The following is a 26564-nucleotide window of genomic DNA, read 5'->3' as shown; positions in this document are numbered from 1 at the left end:
ATTGTTATCCTCAGGGTAAGAACATTACAGAGTCGAGTAGGTGGAGTACAAGAATACAAAATATGCACAGCATAAAAAGTATACAATAAAAAAAAGATGTCAGCATAGTTAAGAATTGCGTAATACTGCACAAGTATTATTTCGCACTCAAACAATGTATTTAGAAGATATCATTAAACAATATGTAAACAGTATTTTGGCGGAAATGTTTAAATTCACGGTACTCCGAGGTGAACACTGGAAAATTAAAGCACAAATTATACAGTACAAACAAAAATTTGCATGGCAGACATTGCGCACGGCAACCTGGAATATTGAAAAATTAGTGATGGTTGCAATAGGAGTGAGAAGGCGATTCCAGTCTTTCGATGTGCGGGGTATAAATGAGTCAAGGAAACTTCTACCATTGCATGCAGTTATGCCCACTTTGTGAATGTGGTCTATGTGAGATGATTTATAAGAAGGTGGAATGAGCAGTTTATTGCGTATGTCATCATAATAAAATATCTTATGAAACAGGCATATACGTGCGAGCTTTCGACGAGTTGCGAGAGTTAACAGGTTGAGATTAGATTTCATTGTTGATACGCTGGCAGTGCGATGATAGCTGGAGAAGTTGAATGAAGCTGCGTTGATCTGAGTCATTTCTAGCTGGTTAATAAGATCATTAGTGCATGGATCCCAAACTGACGATGCGTATTCGAGTTGCGAACGAACAATGGTTTTGTAGAAAAGAAGCTTTTGTGTTAGCAGGGGCTGAGGGAAAGTTCCGTTTTAAGTAGCCTAACAGGCGGTTAGCTTTGTTGACAATAAATTCGACGTGCGTTCTCAGCTAAGGTTAGATGTGATGTGAATGCCTAGGTACTTGTATGACGTTACTGATTCGAGAGCAACTTTGTTAAGTTGATATGCAGGTAAGTTGCCAGTCGACCTTGACACTTGTAAGAATTTACATTTGTTAAAATTTAGTGTCATTTCCTATGCATTGCACCAGGAAGAGATATTGTTAATATCAGTTTGCATTGCGCGTACGTCATCATCAGTTATTATTTCACGGAAAAGGACACAATCATCGGCAAATACATGAATTGATGAGGTAACAGTATCAGGCAGGTCATTATTGAATATTAAGAAGAGTAAGGGCCCAAGCACGGTACCTTGCGGATTACCAGAAAGGACGGGGTGTAAGCTTAGTTAGTAGCTGCTACGAACTGCTGACGTTTTGTTAGAAAGCGTTCAAGCAATTTCAGTACATTCGTGTCAAGTCCTATTGTGCGCAATTTTAGTAACAGAAGCCGGTGACAAACCTTATCAAACGCCTTAGAGAAATTTAAAAAGAGGCAATCTGCAGTTGAATGACGATGAAGAATTGTATGCAGCCTGTGGGTAAAAAGGACAAGTTGTGTTTCGCACGAATAGACTTGCGAACACCATGTTGTGCACGTTGAAAAACGAGTTAGATTCTAAAAAGTTTACTATGTGTGAAAAAAAAATGATATATTCGAGAACCTTACAGGGGATACTGGCAATTGAAATAGGGCGATAATTATTAGGTGAATGTTTGTTTCCAGATTTATGTACTGGAATCACTTTCCCTATTTTCCAGTCTGCCGGCATTGTACTATGCTCAAGAGATTGCTGGAATACTTTAGACAGAATAATAGAAGAATATAATCTTGTTCTTTTTAAAAACTGAGTTTATGCAGTCAGTTCCGGCTGCTGAAAAAGGTTTCAGGCCATCAATAATTTTGGCGATCCCATCGGGGTTGATAGTGATAGGGTATATTGGTAGATAATTATAAGCGCGACAAAAAAGATAAGTAGCTAAACAGAGATTTATTGAAGAAACTGGAGAAAACATGTTTTAATATTGATCAGCATTCACTGTCAGGAATAGGTTCGTCGTCGGAGCTTGTTAGAGTGATTTTAGACCTGTCTGCCGGATTAGCAAACTTTCCAAACTTTTCTAGGATTTGCTATCAGCATATCCGGTAAAGTCTTAGTGAAAAACATTTTTTAGCATTTGTAACGGCAGAAATATAAGCATCATTTGCGATGCGATATGATGACCAGCGAAACTGGCGGCGCGAGGTTTTACCTAACCGGTATAAGCATTTCTATCGGTTAGATAGCCGCCTAATGTGCGAGCTATACCACGGTGCCTTTGGATTATATGGGATATTTCGAATAGGAATGAAACAGTAAGCTCAGCAACCTTGTTCTTGAACAATGTCCAGTTAGCTTCAACGGGGCGTAGCTCAAAACCTTCTAGGAGCTTCGTTAGAAAGAGTATTAGCTTGTGGTTCATTTGGTTAAAGTCGGCGCGATGGTAATTACGCAGTGATTTAGTTGCCTTTGATCTTTTCTGTTTGGAGATGGTAATGTGAACATTTAATGCAAGATGATCTCACACCTAGTAAGAATGTTTTTTCTGAGCATAATTCAGGGCTTGAACAAAGAACTAGATCTAGTATGTTAGCTGTAGTATCGGTTATGCGTGTTGGTTTTGTGACAATCTGCGCTAGGTTAAAACACCGAACATAATCTACAAATTCTTAAGAAGTCGAGGAACTGAAATGTATAGGATTAGCGCCTTCCAGCCAGATAATTTCAGGAAAATAAAATCACCCAGTAAAAATATAGGTGTTTTCGGGAATCGCGCCGTTACGATGTAAATGGTGCCATGAAGCTCAGAGACAAATGTCAGTGATTTGTTCGGAGCGCGATAACAAGCCCCTAATATAACATGACGGTAAGTTAGTTTTAGATTTACCCGTTCCATTTCCAAAAACATAGCTATGTTAAGAGCGAAATATTCGATGTGTTTGTTAACGGCTATAAGGGCACCACCACCTTGCCTTGCGCTTCTATCGCATCGATAGAATTGAATTTTGTTAGGCGAGTCAAGAATTTCACTGCCGCGAATGTGCCCATGAAGCCTTGTCTCGGTTAGTACTGAAATATCAGCGGAACAAGAGTCGCCAAGAGACGAAAGTTCAGTAAATTTTTTGATAGCGCTTCTTATTTAGTGAACAAGCAAACACGTGTGTTGGTGGGGAACTACAGCCACTACCCCTCTGTATACGTTATTCGGATAACGATGCATTTTGTTGCTCAGAAGGTGACTGCGTTGAACTAGTAACCGGACTACCAGCGACCGTTTGCTTTGAGGTAGCGCGGGGTAACTCTGATATGTTGTCTGCGATAGGATCATATGTAAAGCACTTGTCGATAACTAGCTTATTGTACTTGAGCTTGAAGAATGGCGAGCCGGGTAAGGATTTGGCATATTCGATTAACCTCTTTCTGGCTTGGCGTGTGGCTGGGGAAAGTCCTTTGTTATACTTATTTCGTTATCGTTTAGCGTTGGTTTTGCTTGCAAAACTTTTTCTTTGGTCTTGTAATTCGTGAATTTCACTATAACGGGGCGGTTTCTAGAAGAGTTGTGTTGTCCGATTCTATGCGCGCACTGAATGTCCGATGAAGCTATCTCGTTATCGAGCAGGTTCAGCACTTTCGCATCGGTTTGCTGCCATGTTTCTTTTTGATCCGCAATTCTGTGGAATAACAAGTTATCGCGCCGGGTTCTGTCCTCCAGTTCGCTCAACCGCAATTGCAAAAAGCGCATTTTGCTTGCGGAGATCGCTGATTGTGTGTTCCATATTTCCTTTAAGATTGTCTTTTTCTTCCACTTTTCGTTCAACCTGTGCAAGCCTGCTGATTATGTCCCCGACAACTAATCCAATATTTTCCTCAGCTTGACGGATTTCACAACACTTTGTTTTAGCTTCTGAATACTGGTGGTCACTGAAGCCGACTGCTCCTGCAGAAGCCTGAGGACGTGCAGTATCTCGTCGTTTTGGGAAGTTGTTGCTCTAGTTATAGGCACGCATGGTTCTATTTGGTCCGCGGAGCTTTCAATTGCGCTAGCGGATCCTTTATTTTGAGCACTGCGTGTTAAGGGGGGAGGGCTGGGATTTTCTTCAACATCTCCTGACATCAGTACTAAAACACCATTGTTTAGACACTCGGATAATATTTCAAAGCAAACCCGTGGGCACGGGAACAGCAACACGCAGCGATTGTCGTTCTTTTGTGAGTGTATAGAAAGACAGTTACGCACCTGTAGCAGTAGAATAGGTTGTCTGTCAGACATGGCTGAAGCCGTGCTGTACGCCTGCCTACTCACTTCGCAATGATGGGCTGCGAAAATTCTTTCTGGTTGGCGTTCTCACTGCGCACATAAATCGCAGAGTACACGCCAATCTTGTGTTGCGCCTCCCTGGAAAAACGGTTTAGGTGTACGGGATATAATCCGCTGCTCAGGATAATATGGTGAAGGCCCTGACCAATGAGCCAACGGGACGGAGCAGTACATGTCAATACGGTCGACCTATTTATCGCCCACTCTAATCCAATATAATACAATGATGACAACGAAAGCATCAAGCAGGAGCCCATTGTACGGAAAAGTGTCTGCCGAAGTGTATTCAAAGGTAGCGGTGAGTTCTATTGACGCCGCTTCACGGCAGCGGCCGTCAAAGCCAACCGCATTCCATCACGTCAATAGGCATCATGTTCTGTATTCCGCATCCATCCCGATCGTATAGTGTATACGTTGAATTAAAGAATTTCTCCTCGAGCGGTTAGCTGTTTAATCGCTTTTTTTTTCTCATTCTTCTAAGTTATTTTTTTTTCTCTAGCTGATGTTCAGACGCCAACCGTGATCTCTTTAGCTTCACGTTATATTTAAAAAATACCACTGCTCCCGCAATGCTGGCGACTTGGCGCGTTTCACGTAGAAACCAGAAGAAAATCCGCAAAACAGACAACGTGAAGCAGACAGGCCACATCTGAAAATTCTACACAGAAGTCCAAGACTAGCACGAATAAAAAAAGGAGCAACATATCGTCACGTAGTGGTGACGAGGCCGTTGATACAAAAAGAAGACACAGGCTTGAAGTTACCGAAATGAACTCTATTGGGCTGACTTGAGCCCGCAAAACAACACAGCAACACGGCGGCGGCAATAGCAATAAACGTGCTCGTCGATCGTCGAACGAAGAATGCCGGTCGCACTCGTCAACGCTCAATTTAAAGGCTGCTCAGAACAATCTAGATAACGTCGCAACTGCTACAAGCACAAGCTGGAACATTGTAGAACGACAAGCGGGTGGCCATAATCTTCGAGACAGATCTCTGTGCATCTTGAGCTACAACGAAACTGATAAAGGTGCGTCTCGCGACATCGAGCATTAACAAACAAAGAATACAGAACTGATACGCGATCCAGAATCGTAGTGATAAGGCCGCATACCGGCGGCTGCTAAAAAACAACAAATACAGTTTTGGAGGTTTCGCGGCATTACTTCCCGCTTAAAAAAACATCGCCTGGATGTTGCAAAACAAAGCGATTTAAATAAAAACAATGCAAAGTTTATACACTACAGATTCCTTAATGCGTGTAATAATGCATCAGCCGTACAACATGTACAATTTCTGGGCGTGCGCGTCGACGTTGTGATGCTGACGTTCCGTCGGGAACGACTTCATAGCCCAGTGGTCCGACGCGGTGAATGATTTTGTACGGCCCGAAGTATCGACGCAAGAACGTTTCACTTAGTCCGCGACAGCGAATTGGTGTCCGAACCCACACTTGGTCTCCTTAATTGTACTGTGCGTCACGTCGTCGTAAGTTGTATCGTCGGCTGTCGGTGCGCTGTTGGTCTTTAATACGCAACCGTGCGAGTCGTCGGGCTTCCTCTGCACGCTGCAGGTAGGCAGCGACGTCAGGGTTGTCCTCTTTGCTTACGTGCGGCAGTATTGTGTTGAGCGTCATCGTGGGCTCCCTGCCGTACACAAGCTTGAACGGCGTCGCTCTGGTCGTCTCCTGGACAGCCGCGTTATACGCAAAGATCACGTACGGCAATATGACCTCTCAGGTCTTGTGTTCAGCATCGACGTACATGGCGATCATGTCCGCGATCGTTTTGTTCAGGCGCTCCGTACGGCCATTGGTCTGGGGATGGTACGCAGTTCGTCGATGGCTTGTATGACTGTATTCCAGGAAGGCTTGCGTCAACTCAACCGTAAACGCCGTTCGACTGTCCATGATTAGCACTTCTGGGGCGCCGTGTCGCAAGAGAATTTCTTCGACAAAACATTTGGCAACTTCTGCCATTGTACCATTTGGCAGTGCTTTCGCTTCGGCGTAACGGGTAAGGTAGTCAGTGGCCACGATGATCCACTTGTTACTCATAGACAAAGCTGGAAAGGGGCCGAGGAGATCCATCCCAATTTGTTGAAAGGGCAGGTCTGGGGGCGGAGTCGGGTTTAGTAGTCCTGGTCTGATAGGCGGCGTCTTGCTTCGTTGGCACTCACGAAATGTCTTCACGTAGTGGGAAACTTCGGCAGGCCGTCGTTGATTTCCTGTGGTCCCTCGCCAGGACGGGGTCGCGGAGCGTCGAGAGCAAAACCACGGAGGCCGATCCGCCTGTACGGGCAGTGACGTATGATGTATCCTGCCTCTCCACAAAGGAAGCAGAGCGGTCGGTTGTTAGATGTCCTCCAGGCATCGCATCTCCTGGGGCTTGGATATTGTTGGTAGACTTGGCGGGCGGGGGCCAAGGGGCGGCTTTCGGGGGCAGGATGGCAGCGACGAGGGCTTGGGAGGTCGCGTCGGGCTGGAGGACGACGTAATGCAGCAGCATAATTCATCGCGGCTTTTTCATACACTGGAGCCATGGGAGTCGTCGCTTGAGGAACGCCCAGTGCCTGCTGGACTTCTTGACGTACGACGTCCGCGAGCGTCGCAACCTGGGGTTGTGATGATGGCAGCAATGGGCGGAGCTCCTCTCGCAATATCTCTCGGATGAGGTGCCGAAGATTATCCCCGCCCGCAGATGCGTTTGGGTAGTGGCTTGAGTAGTCCGGTTGAAGTGGTCGCTCGTAGTGGTGCATCCGGGTGTCTAACGTCTACTCGATCGTAGACGCTTCCGTATCAAGTTCGGCCACTTTTTTTGGCGGATTTCGAACAAGACCTGTAAAAAGCGATTCTTTAACGCCTCGCTCTAAAAATTTGACTCTCTCACCTTCGGTAATGTTCGGGTCGGCTCGGAGAAAGAGGCGCTTCATCTTCTCAATGTACGCCAGGACTGGCTCGTCAGGGAGTTGAAGTCTTGACGAAGGAAAGCCTGGGCTCTTTTCTTTCGGACGACGTTTAAAAAGGCAGTCAGAAATGCTTCCTAGTAAATCTTCCAATCCTTCATAGCTGCCTCATGATTTTCGAAACAAATTCGGGCATGTCCTTGAAGAACAAAGTAGACCTGCCTGAATTTCGCGGCGTCGTTCCAGCCGTTGAATTCTGCCACACGGTCGAAAAGGTCCATCTAGTCTTCCGCATCTTCACTGGGCAGTCCTTGGAAAATGGAGGCTTCCGGGGCGTCACGAAGATGACTGGTGCTGTTGGCTGGGCCATTTGCGATGTTGATGCCTTCTGGAGTAAAACGGGGTAAGGCAGCAGACCGTGTTCCGGTTGTAGGCCTTGGAGTCGGCGGCTGACTCGGTGACCCGAAGGCTGGTCCCTCAGGGTAACAGGAATAAGGCTGAGGTCTTCAGTTGAAGGATCACGGGCAGCACCTCCACCAGATGTCACGTTGTGGTGACAAGGCCGTTGACACCAAAGAAGACACAGTCTTGATGGTACTGAAATGAACTTTTTATTGCGCTGACTTGCGCCCGCAAAACAACTAAGCAACTCGGCGGCGGCGATAGCAACAAACTTGCTCGTCGATCGTCGAACAAAGAATGCCCGTTGCACTCGTCAAAGCTCAATTTAAAGGCTGCTCAGAACAATCTAGATAACGTCGCAACTGCTACAAGAACATGCTGGAACATTGTAGGAAGACGCACGAGTGGCCGGAATCTTCGAGATAGATCTCGTGCATCTTTCGCTACAACGAAACTGATAAAGGTGCGTCTCGCGACATCGAGCATAAACAAACAAAGAACACAGAACTGATACTCGATCCAGAATCAGAGTGATAAGGCCGCATGCCGGCGGCTGTTAAAAAACAACAAATAGAGTTTTGAAGGTTTCGCTGCAATATCCCCTATTTTCTTGGCTCTAGTCATAAAGTTGCTCTGTGTAGTACATTTAGCTGTTATGTATTACGAACTATCCACATTAGCCACGTTCTGAGATGCAGCTCTTGTCCTGTTTCCTAGTCATTGTCTGTGTTTCGTCCATTAAGCTTGTTACTAGGATGCACCCCCTCATCCACCAAGGTCTGTTCACCAGGGGTGGTATCGTTCTGGCGATTTATAGGTAGTATGTATACCTAAACGGAAGACATGCCCTTTGCGCACGTCTCCGTGGTTTAAGTATGAAAGTACAATGAAGGGGCTTTCACGAGAGAAGAGCGGGCTCGGCACGCAAAATACGGGATGTGTGCTGCACCACTTGATGCCGAGAATAAGTGAGCTCTGTTTTGCTGACGACATGTTTGAAAGTTTGCTGAAGGGAAAGATAAAATAACTTATATGAGCAATTATCCTGCAGAATTGGAAACGTGGCTTGCGCACGACAAATCCGTGCTGGCCGCTTCTTTTCGATGTGGTGCGAATAGTGGGTGCTTGACGTACTAGTAGCCTGTGAATGCATGTGGTGCACTCAGGGAATCGCTATCTTGTGTCAGTCCGGTTGAGAGAGGTTGCTGCAGGGAAAGCAAATGCACATTTACTAGAGATAAGACCAAAACGTCTCCATGCGCGTAACACAATTGAGTTTAGATGCAATCTAAAATCAAGCCTTGAATCAACAACACCACCAAGGTCTCGTACATGGGCCACACGAGAAATCTGACCCGCCAAAAGTGTTTAATCAAACACAACTGCGTCGCGTTTCCTACTTAGAGACATGAAAGAAGTCTTCTTAATATTGAACTTTAAGCGATTCAACAAACACCATTTCTCACGTTGTTAATGTCAGCTTGCAATTAGCGGCAGTCCTTAATATCTCCAATCTTACGGAATAATTTGAATTCATCTGCAAATAACGAAATTCTCGAGTTCTTGACATGTGACAGCAAATAATTAACAAACACTCTCTTCTGCTACTTGAAACACTGTGCAGTCTATGGCTTATCCTACTTGCTACGGTTTGTCCGCATCGCTGTTTGCTCAGGGAGCGAACAAAATCGACAATGTTGTGCTATAATTTTCCATTATTCATATATTTGTATTCTTGTTCTTCTATTCTTTCTATAGAAAGGGGCAGCCGACGCAAAAGGTTGAAAAACCTGACGATGCCTCGGCGCCCAAGCAAAGTTTGACAGACCAGTGAAATAATACTTTATCAATCTAGGCATATACAACCTAACACAGATAATAAACGCATATGCTGCAAAAAGAGTGTTACAGACGTGAAATCACAGCAGCAAAAGAAGTACACAACAAAAGCAAAATAATCCGTATTACAGGCATATACAAAAGAATCATAATTGGCCATCCAGTCTTAAGCTGCTAACATAGGCGGTTGATTCATTTGCTCCTACCAAGAAAATTCAACCAAATTGTTGAGATCAACGTAGAAAAATTTTGAAAAGTTAGATTGGAGAAGTTTCAATATTGTTTGCAAATAGGTATCCTTTTATGGCACGTTTGAATGTGTTGCTTCTATCAGAGCAGTCAGCATTGCTTTAAAAGAGGTCGCGATGGTCAAGCTGCTTTACGCACTATCATAAACAAATGCAGAACTTTAGATGAGTAAAACTGGGCACGTTGATAGCATTCCTCACTAATAGTAATTTGTGTGCAGGTGGCCAACCACCTGCTGCGACAGAATGTGAAGAGGAAGAAAACTGGGACAGTGGTAAGAGATGCCTCGTGGATAATCGACAGTATAAGAATGCATGACTTGATGCCATGTCGTTTGTTTCCTTTAAGTAGGGCTTATTGTTATTAAAACGAATGTCTGAACGAGTCTTAGTTTAACCAAGCATCAACTCTGAAATGCAGCTCATATAATTGTGTTCCTTACATGCACTTAAAGGGCACCTTCTTCATTTCTTGAGTATTCTAGATATTCAGTTATTCCAAACTATATAACGCTGTTAACGCATAGAAAGGGGTTTTGCGTTGAAGTTGAAAATGACGTTGTAGTGAACTCAGCGAAGATATTATGAAGACGAGGATGAACTAGGCGAGGATATCACAAAGACGAGGAGAAGAACGACGAAATGCCGCTGCGCTACTCGAGATCACTTGTGGAGGCCTAGACTGGCTGTGTTCTTGTGTGGTTCTCTGTGCAACTTAGAGAGGGCTATTATCCCTGTTAAAAGACAGTAAACACCCCCTTTCACTTGGTGGAGATGGGGATTATCTGCCGTCCTGGAGCTACGAAGCCGCACACTCCCGCCAACAGTCATGAACAAAGCCAGCACCCCTAGTCCAACCGGGCCCTCGTCCGCCGTCTTCTGCGCTAGAGTTTTGTGCCAACGGGATCCTCCTATATTCAACGGAACCGGCGACCATAACGTGGAAGACTGGCTAGATTCATATGAGCGGTTTAGTACTCACAACCAATGGGAGGACGCCCGAAAATTCAGTAATGTAATATTCTACCTAACGGACGTGGACAACCTATGGTTCCACAACCAAGAGACCGACATCACTTCGTGGTCTGCTTTCAAGACCAGTTTTGCCGATATCTTCGGTCGACCTACTGTGCGCAAGCTGCGTGCTGAGCAACACCTGCGCGGCCGTGCACAGCTTCCTGGCGAAAATTTTACCAGTTATATTGAAGATGTTGTAGACCTTTGCAAGCGCTTGGAAACTTCAATGCCAGACCATGCCAAGATTGGTCACAATATGCAAGGGATTGATGATGACGCGTTCCAGATGCTTCTGGCCAGAAATCCAGCAACCGTCGTCGATGCTTTCAATGCATGCCAAAACTTTGATGAATTACGCAAGCGCCGCAACATCACTCGATCTTCGCTCTCACACCAGGAACCCCTTTCAGCTTTAACAGCTGACACAGACCAGTCGTCCTTGCAGCCACAAATAAAACAGTTTGTTCGAGAAGTTGCCCGTCAACTATCACTCGCTTACCAACGTCCTGACGCTCCGTCTCCTTTGGTGCCGAAGTTGCAAAACGTCATCCGCGAACAAGTCACTTCCCACGCTTCCTGAAGCTCCTTCTGTTGCTCCTTTGACATACGTCGGAGCACCAACCCAGTATAGTCAACCTGCTCTTCCAGCCCCTTTGACCTACGCGGCTGTGGCTGCGCGGCCACCGCCTAAGCCGTCACTACCCATGCAGCCTGCCATGCGCCCTGCACCGCTTGATCAAACGGCTCAGCTTCATCGTTCCAGTCCGCGCTGTTACAAGCCTTGGCGTACTTCGGACAATCGCCCAATTCGCTACTACTGTGGTTTCGCTGGACATGTGGCTCGTCGATTTCGTCGTCGCATGGCCGCGCCACCGGGCCTCCGTTTTCTGATTACTCCCCGCCGCTGCTTCATTCTGCCCACTCTCCGCCTGCGTACGCCACAGAACAGCGTTCGTATACAACCCGTCGTTCTCCTTCTCCGCGGCGCCGGTCACTGTCACCAATGCGCCGGTGACCACCACCTGCTGACGAGGGATACTAAGCTCCGCGGTTCCTGAGGCAAGACCTACGTGCTCTGCGAGAAGCTCAAGGCCTCAAATTTCGCCCACGAACGTTATAGTGATCTCTATCGATGGTCTATCCGTATATGCGCTGGGTGATACAGGTGCTGCAGTGTCAGTGATTCATGAGCGACTCTGCCGACGATTACACAAAGTTACGACGTCATTTGATGGTTTGTCACTCCGCACTGCCAGTGAAGAGAGGATGGCACCTTTAGCAGCATGTACAGCACGTGTCGTCATTGAAGGTGTTTTGTATAGTGTTGAGTTCCTAGTTTTGTCGTCTTGCTCCCACGACGTCATCCTCGGATGGGACTTCTTGTCTAAAAATAACGCCGTGATCGATTGCAGCCGAGCTGAAGTGAAATTTTCTGCACTGTGCGACGCACTGCCCGACGACAACAGTTCACTGTGTCCTCAAAAGCTTACCATCGCTGAAGATGTCGACGTAGCACCAGAGGCCTGGGCCCTTGTGCCTTTATCGTGTCCTGCCGTGTCAGCCGTTAGTGTTTTATTGACGCCGTCTGCATTCTTCATCCATCGCAAGCACCTGCCGCTGCCGTCTGCTGTTCTCGATGTTTACGGTGGCTTCACGATGCTACTCATCTACAATCCGTCTCCGCGCCCGAATACTCTGCTACGTGGGGCATCTCACGGTTCTGTTCAACCAGCCAACCTTCTCTCTAACCTAGACGCCTCTGAGACCTACCATAGTAACTACATCGATGCTCTCCAGTCCTATTCGACGTCTGATTCGTTGCCAGATAACTTCTTCCGAAACGCCATAGATGACGCTCTTCCTTCCACCTGCCGGACGCAGCTTGTGGCCTTTTTACAGACGTTTCGCTCCGCTTTCGACGCCGCCCATACACCTCTCGGCCGCACTACCAAAGTCGCGCATCACATTCAGACCGGCTCTAACTCGCCTTTTCGACAGCGACCCTATCGTGTGTCAGCGGCAGAGCGTCGCGTCATCAGTGAGCAAGTTGAGGACATGCTACAACATGGTGTAACCCGCCGTCTCAAAGCGCCTAGTCTTCACCAGTGGTCCTAGTAAAGAAGAAAGATGGCTCAGTTCGCTTTTGTGTCAAGTACCGGCGAATGAACAAAATTACCCACAAGGACAATCACCCCCTGCCGCGTATAGACGACGCTCTTGATTGCCTTCAAGGTGCCGAGTACTTTTAGTCTCTTGATTTACGTTCCGGTCACTGGCAAGTACCAATGGCCGCCTATGACAGAGAGAAGACCGCATTTGTGACCCCGGATGGCCTCTATGAATTTAATGTAATGCCCTTCGGTTTGTGCAACGCGCCCGCCACATTCGAGAGGATGATGGATAACTTCTTGCGGAAGTTCAAGTGACACATCTGCCTCTGCTACCTGGACGACATTTTTGTCTTTTCCACCGACTTCGCCACGCACCTAGAGTGCTTGCGGCAAGTTTTTGTTTGTCTTACTGACGCCGGCCTACATCTGAATCTCAAGAAGTGTCACTTCAATCCCGGGAGTTGACCATTTTGGGACACATCGTCTCTAGGGAAGGTGTTCTCCCTAATCCGGCCAAGCTGCGCGATGTGGCGGAGTTTTCTAAGCCGGTCTCGTTCAAGCAACTTCCAAGCTTCGTTGGTCTATGCTCCTATTTTCGGCGCTTCGTGCGGAATTTCGCCTCTATAATTGCACCCCTCACGAAGCTACTCGGGGGAAACAGTGACTTAACTGCGTGGTCAGTCGAGGGCGACGAAGCGTTCACCGCATTGCGCCGTCTTTTGACTTCGCCACCAATCCTCCGCCACTACAACTACACAGCTCCTACCGAGGTCCATACTGATGCGAGTGGCGTTGGCCTCGGGGCGGTTTTGGCGCAACGGAAAAATGGCTTTCAAGAATACGTCGTCGCATACGCGAGTCGCGTCCTCTCCAAAACTGAATGCAACTACTCAGTTACGGAAAAGGAGTGTTTGGCCATTGTGTGGGCACTAACAAAATTCCGACCCTACCTGTGCGGTCGCCAGTTTGACGTCGTCACGGACCACCACGCGTTATGTTGGCTCTCCTCTCTTAAAGACCCGTCCGGCCGCCTCGCACGATGGGCTCTCCGCCTTCAGGAATTTGACATCCGCGTTATATATCGCTCTGGACGTAAACACATGGACGCCGACGCTCTGTATCGTTCTCCCCTATCCATCGACCCTCCTTGCTCCTCGGCGGCTGATCCCTACCTCTCGTCACTAACAATCGCTGATATGCCTGCGGTGCAGCGAAAAGACCCGTGGCTCGCATCTCGTATCGACATCGTGTCCACTTCTCCAAACGCTGTGCCTTCTCGGACTTTACGCCGTCAAGCACCACACTTTGCCCAACGAGACGGTCTTCACTACCGCCGCAATTATATGCCTGATCGTCGACAGTGGCTCCTCGTCATTCCCCGCCATTTACGACCAGTACTTTGAGACTCTTTCCATGCCGACCCTCAGTGTGCCCATCCTGGTGTAGTCCAGAGGTTTCAGAGAATTTCTCAACGCTACCATTGGCGCGGCATGTTCGGCTATATTCGCAAATACGTCCGCTCCTGCATCGCCTGTCAGCGCCGCAAGTCATCCACAAGTCGTGCTTCTGGCCCTTTGCAACCATTTCCATGCCCGGCGCGCCCTTTTGACCGCATTGGCGGTGACCTTTACGGGCCACTTCCCTGCACGGTTTCTAGGAACCGGTGGATTATCATCGGCATCGACAGACCTCACCCGGTATGCCGAGACCGCGCTTTACCCGCCGCTACTGCCCGTGAAGTTGCCCTGTTCTTGCTACACCATTTTGTTCTTCGCCACGGCGCGCCGCGAGGGCTGCTTAGTGACCGAGGACGCGTCTTCCTTTCCAACGTCTCTGAAGCTCTACTGGCCGAATGTCGCATCATAGATCGGACCACAACAGCCTACCACTCTCAAACTAACGGGCTGACTGAGCGCTTCAATCGTACTCTTGCTCACAGTGTACGTTGCCGCTGATCAGACCAACTGGGACGCTGTTCTTCCTTTCGTGACGTACGCATAAAATACCGCCACGCATTCAACCACTGGATTTAGCCCTTTCTTCCTGCTTTATGGTCCTGAGGCATCGTCCACGATGGACACTATTTTACCATATCGTCCCGACTCTTCCGAGTGGACTCTCTTTTCAGACGTTGCCAAACATGCGGAAGAATGCCGCCAGCTAGCCCGCAGTTTAACATCGGAATCGCAAGGCCGCCAAAAGTATCGTCACGACAAAGATCAGACGCCACACGTTTTCCCTACAGGATCCCTTGTTTGGCTCTGGGTTCCTGACACCCCACCGGGATTGTCACCAAAATTTAGAACCGAGTACCACGGCCCTTACCGCATTGTCCGCCAAACCTCCCCTGTGAATTACATCGTGGAGCCACTCACTCCCTCTTCGGACATGCGTCATCGCGGCCGCGAAACTGTGCACGTGAGCCGCCTCAAAACGTACTACCGATCCGCTCCTCTTGCCCTCACCATAAGTCGCCAGGATGGCTCCTCTTCACTCTGGGGGAAATTGTAGTGAGCTCTGCGAAGATATTATGAAGACGAGGATGAACTAGGCGAGGATATCTCAAAGACGAGGAGAAGAAGGACGAAGTGCCGGTGCGCTGGTCGAGCTCGCTTGTGGAGGCCTATACTGGCTGTGTTCTTTTGTGGTTCTCTGTGCAATTTAAGAGGGCTATTATCCCTGTTAAAAGACAATAAACACCCCCTTTCAACGTAATGAAAGAGTAAAACTCGACCTTCTTCTCATAGCGCTGAAGGATTGCCGAGAAGGTCGGTGATGAAGTAACGGACGGCAATATTTTTTTGTGTTGTTGCTTTCGCTCAAATCCTTCGGTGCCTTTTCTGATGCCAGCAAGTAATGTTTCTAGCACTTTTGTTTCTGTAGAGTTGCTGTTGCTTCTCCGAATCGCGCGTTTCGATGCGGGAAATGTACTGGTAACATCACTGACGTTATCATGCTGCCCTCAACCGTGGACGTTCTGTGCGGAGAAATATGACAGCCGCCGTGAATTGAATCGCTGATCGCGGTACTGCTTCAAATGCTGGCGTCAAGGTATTTCGTGCACTTAAACTAAAAACTGTAATCATCCAAACCCTCGAATTGCATCGAAATCTAAAATACGTGCTGTCTACCTTTATAGAGCGCGACATGCTTGCGACGATAAAGACGTAAATTGCACGAAGCGAATACTTCAGTGCTTAAGTGCAATCCTTCCGTCACGTAAATGAAGATTGCGTTTGAAGAGATTATATTCATCATCACCTGAACTATGTCCAATGCAGGGCCAAGGCGTTTCCTATTGTCCTACAATTAACCCGATCCTGCGCTAGCTGCATCCACCTGACATCTGTAAACTTTTTAACCTCATCCACCCACCTAATTACAATTATATTGTTAGTTGAAGGATTACACTTTTTAATGGAAAATTATTACATTGCTCTTTAAGAAAGGGTTAGTAATAAATACACTATCTTAATGAAAAATCGTCACGCCGCTCTTTAAAAAACTGGTACATGAAACCCAGTTCGTGGTAATAAAACGGAAGGAGAGCGCTGCATGATCACTTTTTATTCCGCTGTGGTTGATGACACCGCATACATGCGGCATTTGAAGGAAGAATTTTGCAGAGTAGGATTCTAGATTTCGAAATCGCATCAGAAGCTTTAGTTTTAAAGGCCCAGGTCTCAAGAAAATCCGGATCCGCCACTGAGAACGAACATTTATGGGCAGTACACTATTACTCATTAATTATCGGGTAAAATGCATGTACGCATCGTAATATCTACATTGAGAATCGGCGGAAGTGTGCTTTTAAATTTCTAGCGTAAAAATATTAAGGACGTAGTTAAAGACTGCTCTTATAAGCCTTTGATTATTCCTGGGAAAAGAATTCAATTCCTAGAAGGAAAGTTATTGGTTTTACAAGGAGGCTGTCATCGACGGGTAGGCAGTCGAGACTGATAATATAGCCGGAATCGAGAGGCATGGGGCCATGTATAGAGCTTGGCCAGGATGATCTCAGTAGGAGATCATCCTGGCCAATATTTCTCCCATGAACCTTTGGCTATGTTTGTGAAGAAAGTGGTGCGCCAAACAGGTCACACTAGTCCGCAGCCGAGGCACTGTTGTTCAGCAGCGAAGAAATACGTAATGCCAAGAGCAGCGTATAAACCACGTTATTGTTTCAGTGAAGCCGTTTACATTTAATTGTTGCAAGATTTTATTTCGCATGTTTTTTGAGTTGTATATTTAAGTAATACTTATTTTATGTTTATAGCTTACTGTAATTTTCTTATTCAACAGGTTTTGTTCATTCACTGTTTAGCGCAAGTCACTATCTTTCACTTTGTGTAAAAATGGCTTTCACAATTTTTCTTTGAAGAGCAAGACATATTTCTTGTCATTGTTGTACCTATGGTACCTGGTGCATTATAAAATAAAGACGCGCACTCTGATAACTTCATGAAATGAGCGACGTTGATACTTTTTTTCCCTCGGATGCCTGCATTATTTGCTCGCGATGTCACAAGAGCTGGAAGGCGAATGCTCTTTATGTCGGCAAAAATGGCCTCACACAAGTTGCCTGCCGCTGCACCATCTATAGTAATGCGTATGTGCGAGCGTGTGGGTTGCTCCCGGTTTAATATTCAAGGCCCTTGTAGCAAAGCAATGAAGTTTACCGATGCCGTTCCATAGGTAGAGAGATAGCTCTGTACGATGTTCGTTACGAAATGAGCACTTCATTAAGGCGAAGGCCTTTATGCCTCATCGCTGTCGACAGAAGGCTGACAGGAGAGGAGTCAGGCATTCGAGAGCGAGAGATAAAGGCAAATAATAAGCCTTATCCCCCCTGGAGTCGAACCTCCATGCCTTGGATTCGCAGCCCAGCGCTTTACCAACTGCACCACGGCACGGATTTTTTTTTTCCTTCATTGGATGTAAGTACTTCGAGCACTTTACCAAGGTCGCATTCCGCAATAGACAGTTACACCAGCATCGAGCCCTCACTTTGATCACACATCAAAATTCCGGGAGACATATACATGCATAAATTGATGTACCCAGGAAGGACGCCACGGATCGTGAAGCGCTGTTCATATTTCTCCTTGCCTACAGTGAGGATGATAGCGGGATTCCGCGAGTGACACATACTGCGCCTTTCCTTTCCTGTAAACAAATTATACAACGCCGGTGAATTTCATGCGTTCAATAAAATGCTGGCTGTGTTCGACAAGGGGGTGAGCGACGACAGGTCACGAGGTCTCCAGGAGATTCATGCATACACGAGGCTGACCCCGCGTTGCGTCCGATTCAGGCGTCCGTGCGGCGCCTTTCATTTGCCCCTTCCTCGAACACCGCACCGCACAGAAAACAGAAGCAGACCCAGATGTCTAGGAGGCGTTAGTACGCCTTGCATCAGCGGCATTTGACATGGATTTAAAGGATAAAAAAGGCGCAGTTTTTTTCACAATTTTCCGCGGACACATGTACTACGCCGCAAAGGAAGGAAGGAAGATGGGAGTGAAAAAAGAGAGGGAGATAGAGATGCCGAAGTGAGGCTTTCTATCCTCCGCGCAATAATGGCTTTCGCTTCATCGCACTTTAGTGTTTCAAAGTGCCTTCTAGAACGCTTTGGTCCTTTCATTGGGAGGAGCAGGTTGCTGCGATTTAATTGGCATAGCTATAGTGCGTGTCGATTTGGTGTCACCTCTATTCATGTCTCTAAAAATTGGTCCATTTTTTATAAAGGAATAAATCAAACAGATAGCCAATATTTGCGCTTTGCTCGTGCACGCAACCTTCTAACTGAAGTTGTCTCGAAATGCAACAAAACTTATTTTTCTTTTCATTGATAAGCTCTTTGTGTATGTGTTTATAGACCGTATCAGCGGCCTGTAATGTTAGCGGTCTATGATCCAGGCATAGCCTACGGCGGAGGCGTGGTGGGTACTTCTGGCGTGCGCTAATTATTCGCACTAATTACTAAGAGATAGGAAGCGTGCAGATTGGGTTAGAGAAATAACTAAAGTTACTGACATTCTAGTGGAATTCAAGAAGAAGAAATGGGCATGGGCAGGACTTGTAGTGCGAAGAGAGGATAACCGACGGTCGCTTAGGGTAACGAACTGGAATCCAAGGGAAAGAAAGCGTAGCGGGGGGCGGCAGAAAGTTAGGTGGACGGATGAGGTTAAGAAGTTCGCAGGGGTGAAGTGGATGCAGCTAGCACAGAACCGGGTTAATTGGAGAAATATGGGAGATGCCTTCACCCTGCAGTGGGTATAGTCAGGCTGATGATGATGATGATGACGATGAACTATTGGCAGGTTTCCTTCAGGTTTCAGCCGTTGAAACACACAGGCCAAGTTATTGAACTGTGGGAACAATTCTGTTTAAATATAAGGCGTCCCCCAGAAAAAAGATGAACGATGAAAAGGCAAATATAAAGAAACGAGTTCTACGGACAAAGTGGGGCGTGGGAGGGTGTAGGGGAAGTGCTTTGGCAGAGTTCGCACAGGGCTTTGCTTAAGGTTGGCCCTTGTTTCCGCAATTGTAAACAATAAATCTTGCTAAGAAAGTTGTTCTTCAAACGTTTTCTGTGCAGTCGGAGATCAAAGAGTGACGTTGGAGGCAGGTGCCGTGAGCGGCGACTTTGGAGCTGGTAAGCTTGTCATGAGGTTTTTCACGGACTTTATACGGAAACAGCCGAACAATTCTTAGCCGAACGCTGATGTTTTCGATGAGAGGTGAGGTTTTTGTCGATTTGGTAGCCTAATTATTTCCGCACCTGCAGCGTGTGTTCCCGCAGAAATAGTGCACTCAACTAATCACCATCCATTTTGTCTTCGAGAGACTCAAGAGAGAGCCGTACAGTGTTTTTTCCGGCAAAAATCGACCGCTTGGCTTCTTGTAGCCGTGTTGATGCTCGAAAACCTAAGTGGTTCATTTGCTTTGGTTCCGGCGGGTAATTTTTCCACCCGGAAATGACCACAAGTATGGAGATAAACACTACTTACTTGATGATGAGTACTAATATTATTCGTCAACCAGAAGCACTGAGGGGCAGTATATTTTAAAACTGAATATCCTCTCCCCTTTAGGAGCAGTGGCATGTGTCACGTGCCGCCACGTTGTTTTGGGCACGCCTTTATTCTACAGTGTCAAAATAATGTCATTGTTTTCTTTTGCATTCCATACGTGTCTGGTAGTTCAAATTAGCAAGCACGGGCTGTTCTTTGCACGCAAAGTCAAAATTTCGGCCAGGGAAGCACATTGTTTTCAAATCATTATTTTAATTACTATAAACAATTAATCGAATATGAGCACTAGAGAACAAAATATTACTTTCCAGGAGATGCACACAAAGTCGCAGCTTAAGGAAACTAGCACGGATGGCAATACCTTCGACAGCAGAAAGTGAATGCTTCGATTGGTTTGGCGAAATTGTAAAGGTTGGTTTCGTTGGTTTGGTTGGTTTGGGGGTGTAATTTTCCAAAGCGACTGGAGCTATGAGAGACGCCGCAGTGGAGGACTCCAGCAATTTCGACCACCTGGGGTTCTTTAACGTACACTGACATCGTACAGCGCACGGGCGGCTTTGTTTACGGCCCCACCCAAAAGCGGCCGCCAAGGACGGGATGCGATCCAGTATCGTTGGGAACAGAATTCGATAGCCGTAACCACTGTGCCACTCCGACGGGGAGAAATTGTAAAGGTATTGGTGCTGACAGGGCAATTGGGGATTTTTGCAAGCTCCGATGTGTGCTGAAGTCAGTTCGCTGTAGTCACTCAAAAAGTCTTTATCCTCTTTGGGGTGAACGTGAGGCAGCCCGCATTTTTTTCAAGGAAAAACGTGCTCTCAAAATTATCTTGAAACATTAACCGTGGTTTAGCTTGTGGTTGACGCTTCAGGTACGCGAGAGGAATCTACACGGCTTCGATTAGGTTCGGCTTGAAAGTAAAGAGATGCGTTTGACATCGTAGTTACTATGTGGTTCCAGCTTGGGGAATAACTTCACCTATGAGCATCCCTTGCCTCTTGTCGTTAACCATTCTCATTGGTGTGTAGTGAGACAACGTCTCTACGTCTAACTCCGGGCGCCTACCACCGTAACAACGTTAGAACAAACATTTTGCCATAACAACTCGCTGTTGTTGTTCGCCTCTGCCAACTACCGAGTAGCATGTCTACTTTTTTTCTTCTTTCCTTCCTCTTCTTTGTCTTCTTCCTGATTTTTTTCTTTTTCTTCCTTCTTCGCTCTTCGGAGACCCACGCGAAATGGCGGGACTATGGCCAAAGTAACTCTCGCTATAAGAAAGTAACTAATCATGTGAGAAAGGATCCTGACCACATCCTAAAAGTGGCTGACACAACGGCGTTACGCGCTCCCGTTTTCCACCTCTATTTCTGGATTCATGCTAGCATTCATGGACGTTGCTTCTCGTCTATTTACTAATCACTTAACTTCTCTAATAGATCACGTATACTCTTCATCATATAGGCACCTTGGGGGTAAAAATCCCCGCATGTCCATGCCGTATACGATGTCATACGCGCAGCCCATGGGTAGTGCGCGACTCACAGTGCCTGATATCGCACAGAACAGGCGTGCCTTGCTTTTCGCCTCCATTAAAAAGCGACCGCCGTGGCTCGATACCGCATCCCTATCTACTGCCCCACCATGGCGAAGCACAACTAAAGGATACTTCAGAACTTTACAGTGAACCATATTCGCTTCGCCAGAGCAATGGAGGGTGATTTTGTGTTATATTACGTTAATTTCTTACACTGCTGGATAAGTGAGATTACTTAATGTCTGTCTGTCTCTATTAATGTGTCGAACCCGCGACCAGCGTCCGTCTCAGAGAGATGACTCTCAACCAACTCACCGAACCAGTTTGCCTAGCCGATCTCAAATATACTGTGTCTTGGGGTACCCTTCTAAACTTCATTTGATGAATACAGTTTTTGATTCACTTTTATGATCGTATCCTTTGAACCTTGCCACTTGGTAACTTTTCCCGGTTAGCTCATTTGACGGAGTAAGGAGCCCAGAATGGCAGTGTCCCCTAGTTCATTCTCCAGACCTTCAAGAATGTTTTCTTCGCTTTGACGCTATGGTGTCTACTAAGTATTGTCGCATTGTGTCCCTCTACCGGCGTCTGGGAGGGGGTTAATAAATTTTTCCTCCCACGTTATGAAGTATATTCCCAAATGCTCCAGTGCGCATTCGATAACGGCGGGTAAATATCAGCGAGGAGTTACGTTTCACCACTGTGATTCGAAAAAGGCTAACATTGTGTGCAGACATATTGTGACAATCGCACGCTGCATATCAATGTTATGTCAAGTTGGGATGAGGGGATCAGGAATTACTACGTCGATTTAGAAGGCGGTCGCAGTTGGTTTTGTTTGAACTGTTCTCTTAGGCTGTCACTCTTATTCTTCAATCCAAATTGCACCTGATGCCTCAGAAGTGTTTGCCCACTAGTATTTCTGCACGAGCAGTGGAAATATCTCTGGTGCTGATTCTGGTGTAGAAGGTGAATTAAAGTAACGTGATTCTTGCTTCCTTGATAGACAATATATGCCAACAGTGAATAAAAGAAGCGAGTTGTTCAACGGAGGTGAATGGTATTTGTGACCACGTGAAAGCATGCACCCTATTTCTTTACGCCGATGACACTTTACTATTATCAATAATACAACATTTTGGGCGAGTTGGTTACATACATTCATTATTACAGTGCAAAGACGGAACAGAACAAGAGGAGGACACAACAGCACTGTTGTGTCGTGCTGTTGTGTCCTCCCCTTGTTATGTGCCACCTTTGCGCTGTAATAACGAATGAACTAGTATCAAGCAACCCTGAGTTTTCATGTTCCCTGGCTAATCTTTAGGAGGACGCTATTAAATTTAGTCAGTGCTATGCCTCAAACTCAATACTAATAATTAGCACCAAATCCAGACTTGTCTGTTTTCGTAACCCGCAAAATGATGTACCAAGTGTAGGTTTCATATATTTACACCCCTCATATTGCTCTTTGTGTTCTTGTCAACCTATAGCTAGCGCCCAGTCGGTTAAGTATCTTGGTATGCACATAGACAGTCATCTGACATGGAATACTCAGTTCACCCACATTTGTAAGAGGCTTAGAAGTGTTGCATGTATGTTGCCTAATTTCAAAAACATAATGCCTTTTTCTAACAGAAAATTAATCGCCTAGGCTCTGGGGTATAGTGTTTTAATATATGGTATGTGTTGTTTTTTTAACTGCTCTTTCACATGGAGATGTCGAGTTAATAGGATTTTAAAAACATAGCTACAAGCGTCCTCTACATGCCACAGGAGAATTTGCTCAACAGTGTTTTTAGAACAGCCAGTTTGCCTTCTTTTGACAATCTTTTTAAACTAATTTTAGTACTAAAATATTTTTGGAGCAGTGCATACGAGCACAAAAACACGAAACCGGTACCGTTGAGACGTGTTCCTCGTTATCTTGAAGCGAGAGTGCGCACTCACTACGGTAAAGCAACAAGACGCTATTATGTTCCAGGTATCTTCAGCGAACTACTGTACGATGTATTTTCTTTGGCCACCTGCAAAACACTGAGAGTTACTGTTCCAGCGTTAGAGAACCTTTAATATGTACTGATGTTATCAGTGCACTTTTTGATAATGTGTTGTGCCAAATGTTTCTCTGGGTTTATTTTTCTTGTTTCATTTCGTTTTTTTGCCTCTGATGGAGTTCTGATGTAGCGCCCAGATTGCCGCGGCTGCCGGTTGTCGCCGCACAAGCCCACTTGTGGCTTTCGCGCTTCCTTTTTGTGTATGTTGTTTTAACTATACTGAATAAAGATTATTATTATTATTATTATATATTGGCAGACGTAACTTGGCCATTACAACCGTCGCGAGCGACTACTAATTAATACCATTCGTGCTAATTAAGCTGTAAACAATATTGAAAAGCTCTAGTTGTCTCAGTTGACATAAGAAATTTGGGCGCGGCAATGCTGAAAAAAAGCTAATAATGCTGAACAGAAGAAGATAATCGTTGTGTCGTATATTATCGCAGAAACGCAGTAACTGAAGGAAGTGCCATGTAATCCAAAGCTATAAGTGCCACCTAAAAGACCAATGAAATGAACAGGACATTTCGCAAGACACTTTGTTTTGTATAATAGGAAAACTCTTCTTTGGATGTCTTGCTGAAAGATACAGTTCATATTACTTCTGAAGGCGGATTCGTTTGGAAGGATTTATACTGAAGCGAGATCGGCTTAGAGGGACTTTTTATTTTTTATTTTTTGTTTATTGTTATCCTCAGGGTAAGAACATTACAGAGTCGAGTAGGTGGAGTACAAGAATACAAAATATGCACAGCATAAAAAGTATACAATAAAAAAAAGATGTCAGCATAGTTAAGAATTGCGTAATACTGCACAAGTATTATTTTGCACTCAAACAATGTATTTAGAAGATATCATTAAACAATATGTAAACAGTATTTTGGCGGAAATGTTTAAATTCACGGTACTCCGAGGTGAACACTGGAAAATTAAAGCACAAATTATACAGTACAAACAAAAATTTGCATGGCAGACATTGCGCACGGCAACCTGGAATATTGAAAAATTAGTGATGGTTGCAATAGGAGTGAGAAGGCGATTCCAGTCTTTCGATGTGCGGGGTATAAATGAGTCAAGGAAACTTCTACCATTGCATGCAGTTATGCCCACTTTGTGAATGTGGTCTATGTGAGATGATTTATAAGAAGGTGGAATGAGCAGTTTATTGCGTATGTCATCATAATAAAATATCTTATGAAACAGGCATATACGTGCGAGCTTTCGACGAGTTGCGAGAGTTAACAGGTTGAGATTAGATTTCATTGTTGATACGCTGGCAGTGCGATGATAGCTGGAGAAGTTGAATGAAGCTGCGTTGATCTGAGTCATTTCTAGCTGGTTAATAAGATCATTAGTGCATGGATCCCAAACTGACGATGCGTATTCGAGTTGCGAACGAACAATGGTTTTGTAGAAAAGAAGCTTTTGTGTTAGCAGGGGCTGAGGGAAAGTTCCGTTTTAAGTAGCCTAACAGGCGGTTAGCTTTGTTGACAATAAATTCGACGTGCGTTCTCAGCTAAGGTTAGATGTGATGTGAATGCCTAGGTACTTGTATGACGTTACTGATTCGAGAGCAACTTTGTTAAGTTGATATGCAGGTAAGTTGCCAGTCGACCTTGACACTTGTAAGAATTTACATTTGTTAAAATTTAGTGTCATTTCCTATGCATTGCACCAGGAAGAGATATTGTTAATATCAGTTTGCATTGCGCGTACGTCATCATCAGTTATTATTTCACGGAAAAGGACACAATCATCGGCAAATACATGAATTGATGAGGTAACAGTATCAGGCAGGTCATTATTGAATATTAAGAAGAGTAAGGGCCCAAGCACGGTACCTTGCGGATTACCAGAAAGGACGGGGTGTAAGCTTAGTTAGTAGCTGCTACGAACTGCTGACGTTTTGTTAGAAAGCGTTCAAGCAATTTCAGTACATTCGTGTCAAGTCCTATTGTGCGCAATTTTAGTAACAGAAGCCGGTGACAAACCTTATCAAACGCCTTAGAGAAATTTAAAAAGAGGCAATCTGCAGTTGAATGACGATGAAGAATTGTATGCAGCCTGTGGGTAAAAAGGACAAGTTGTGTTTCGCACGAATAGACTTGCGAACACCATGTTGTGCACGTTGAAAAACGAGTTAGATTCTAAAAAGTTTACTATGTGTGAAAAAAAAATGATATATTCGAGAACCTTACAGGGGATACTGGCAATTGAAATAGGGCGATAATTATTAGGTGAATGTTTGTTTCCAGATTTATGTACTGGAATCACTTTCCCTATTTTCCAGTCTGCCGGCATTGTACTATGCTCAAGAGATTGCTGGAATACTTTAGACAGAATAATAGAAGAATATAATCTTGTTCTTTTTAAAAACTGAGTTTATGCAGTCAGTTCCGGCTGCTGAAAAAGGTTTCAGGCCATCAATAATTTTGGCGATCCCATCGGGGTTGATAGTGATAGGGTATATTGGTAGATAATTATAAGCGCGACAAAAAAGATAAGTAGCTAAACAGAGATTTATTGAAGAAACTGGAGAAAACATGTTTTAATATTGATCAGCATTCACTGTCAGGAATAGGTTCGTCGTCGGAGCTTGTTAGAGTGATTTTAGACCTGTCTGCCGGATTAGCAAACTTTCCAAACTTTTCTAGGATTTGCTATCAGCATATCCGGTAAAGTCTTAGTGAAAAACATTTTTTAGCATTTGTAACGGCAGAAATATAAGCATCATTTGCGATGCGATATGATGACCAGCGAAACTGGCGGCGCGAGGTTTTACCTAACCGGTATAAGCATTTCTATCGGTTAGATAGCCGCCTAATGTGCGAGCTATACCACGGTGCCTTTGGATTATATGGGATATTTCGAATAGGAAAGAAACAGTAAGCTCAGCAACCTTGTTCTTGAACAATGTCCAGTTAGCTTCAACGGGGCGTAGCTCAAAACCTTCTAGGAGCTTCGTTAGAAAGAGTATTAGCTTGTGGTTCATTTGGTTAAAGTCGGCGCGATGGTAATTACGCAGTGATTTAGTTGCCTTTGATCTTTTCTGTTTGGAGATGGTAATGTGAACATTTAATGCAAGATGATCTCACACCTAGTAAGAATGTTTTTTCTGAGCATAATTCAGGGCTTGAACAAAGAACTAGATCTAGTATGTTAGCTGTAGTATCGGTTATGCGTGTTGGTTTTGTGACAATCTGCGCTA

At 45.4% G+C, this 26564-nt stretch overlaps 1 protein-coding gene across 1 annotated transcript in view; it reads left to right on the top strand.

Annotated features, from left to right (window-relative positions):
- LOC146182982 (uncharacterized) overlaps positions 1–26564 on the top strand; it is a 109964-nt gene that overhangs the window by 29392 nt on the left and 54008 nt on the right. Inside the window, exons 4-5 of the mRNA XM_084608316.1 lie at positions 9819–9872; positions 19327–19383. Coding sequence (XP_084464442.1) covers positions 9819–9872; positions 19327–19383 — 111 coding nt within the window. The remainder of the gene's footprint in view (positions 1–9818; positions 9873–19326; positions 19384–26564) is intronic.

Source organism: Amblyomma maculatum, chromosome 7 (genome assembly GCF_055883805.1).
Source record: "Amblyomma maculatum isolate TAMU_Amacu chromosome 7, ASM5588380v1, whole genome shotgun sequence".
Classification (NCBI taxonomy): Eukaryota; Metazoa; Arthropoda; class Arachnida; order Ixodida; family Ixodidae; genus Amblyomma; species Amblyomma maculatum.
Note: the sequence above shows the minus strand (reverse complement) of the source record. Positions and strands in the feature narration are given on the sequence as shown.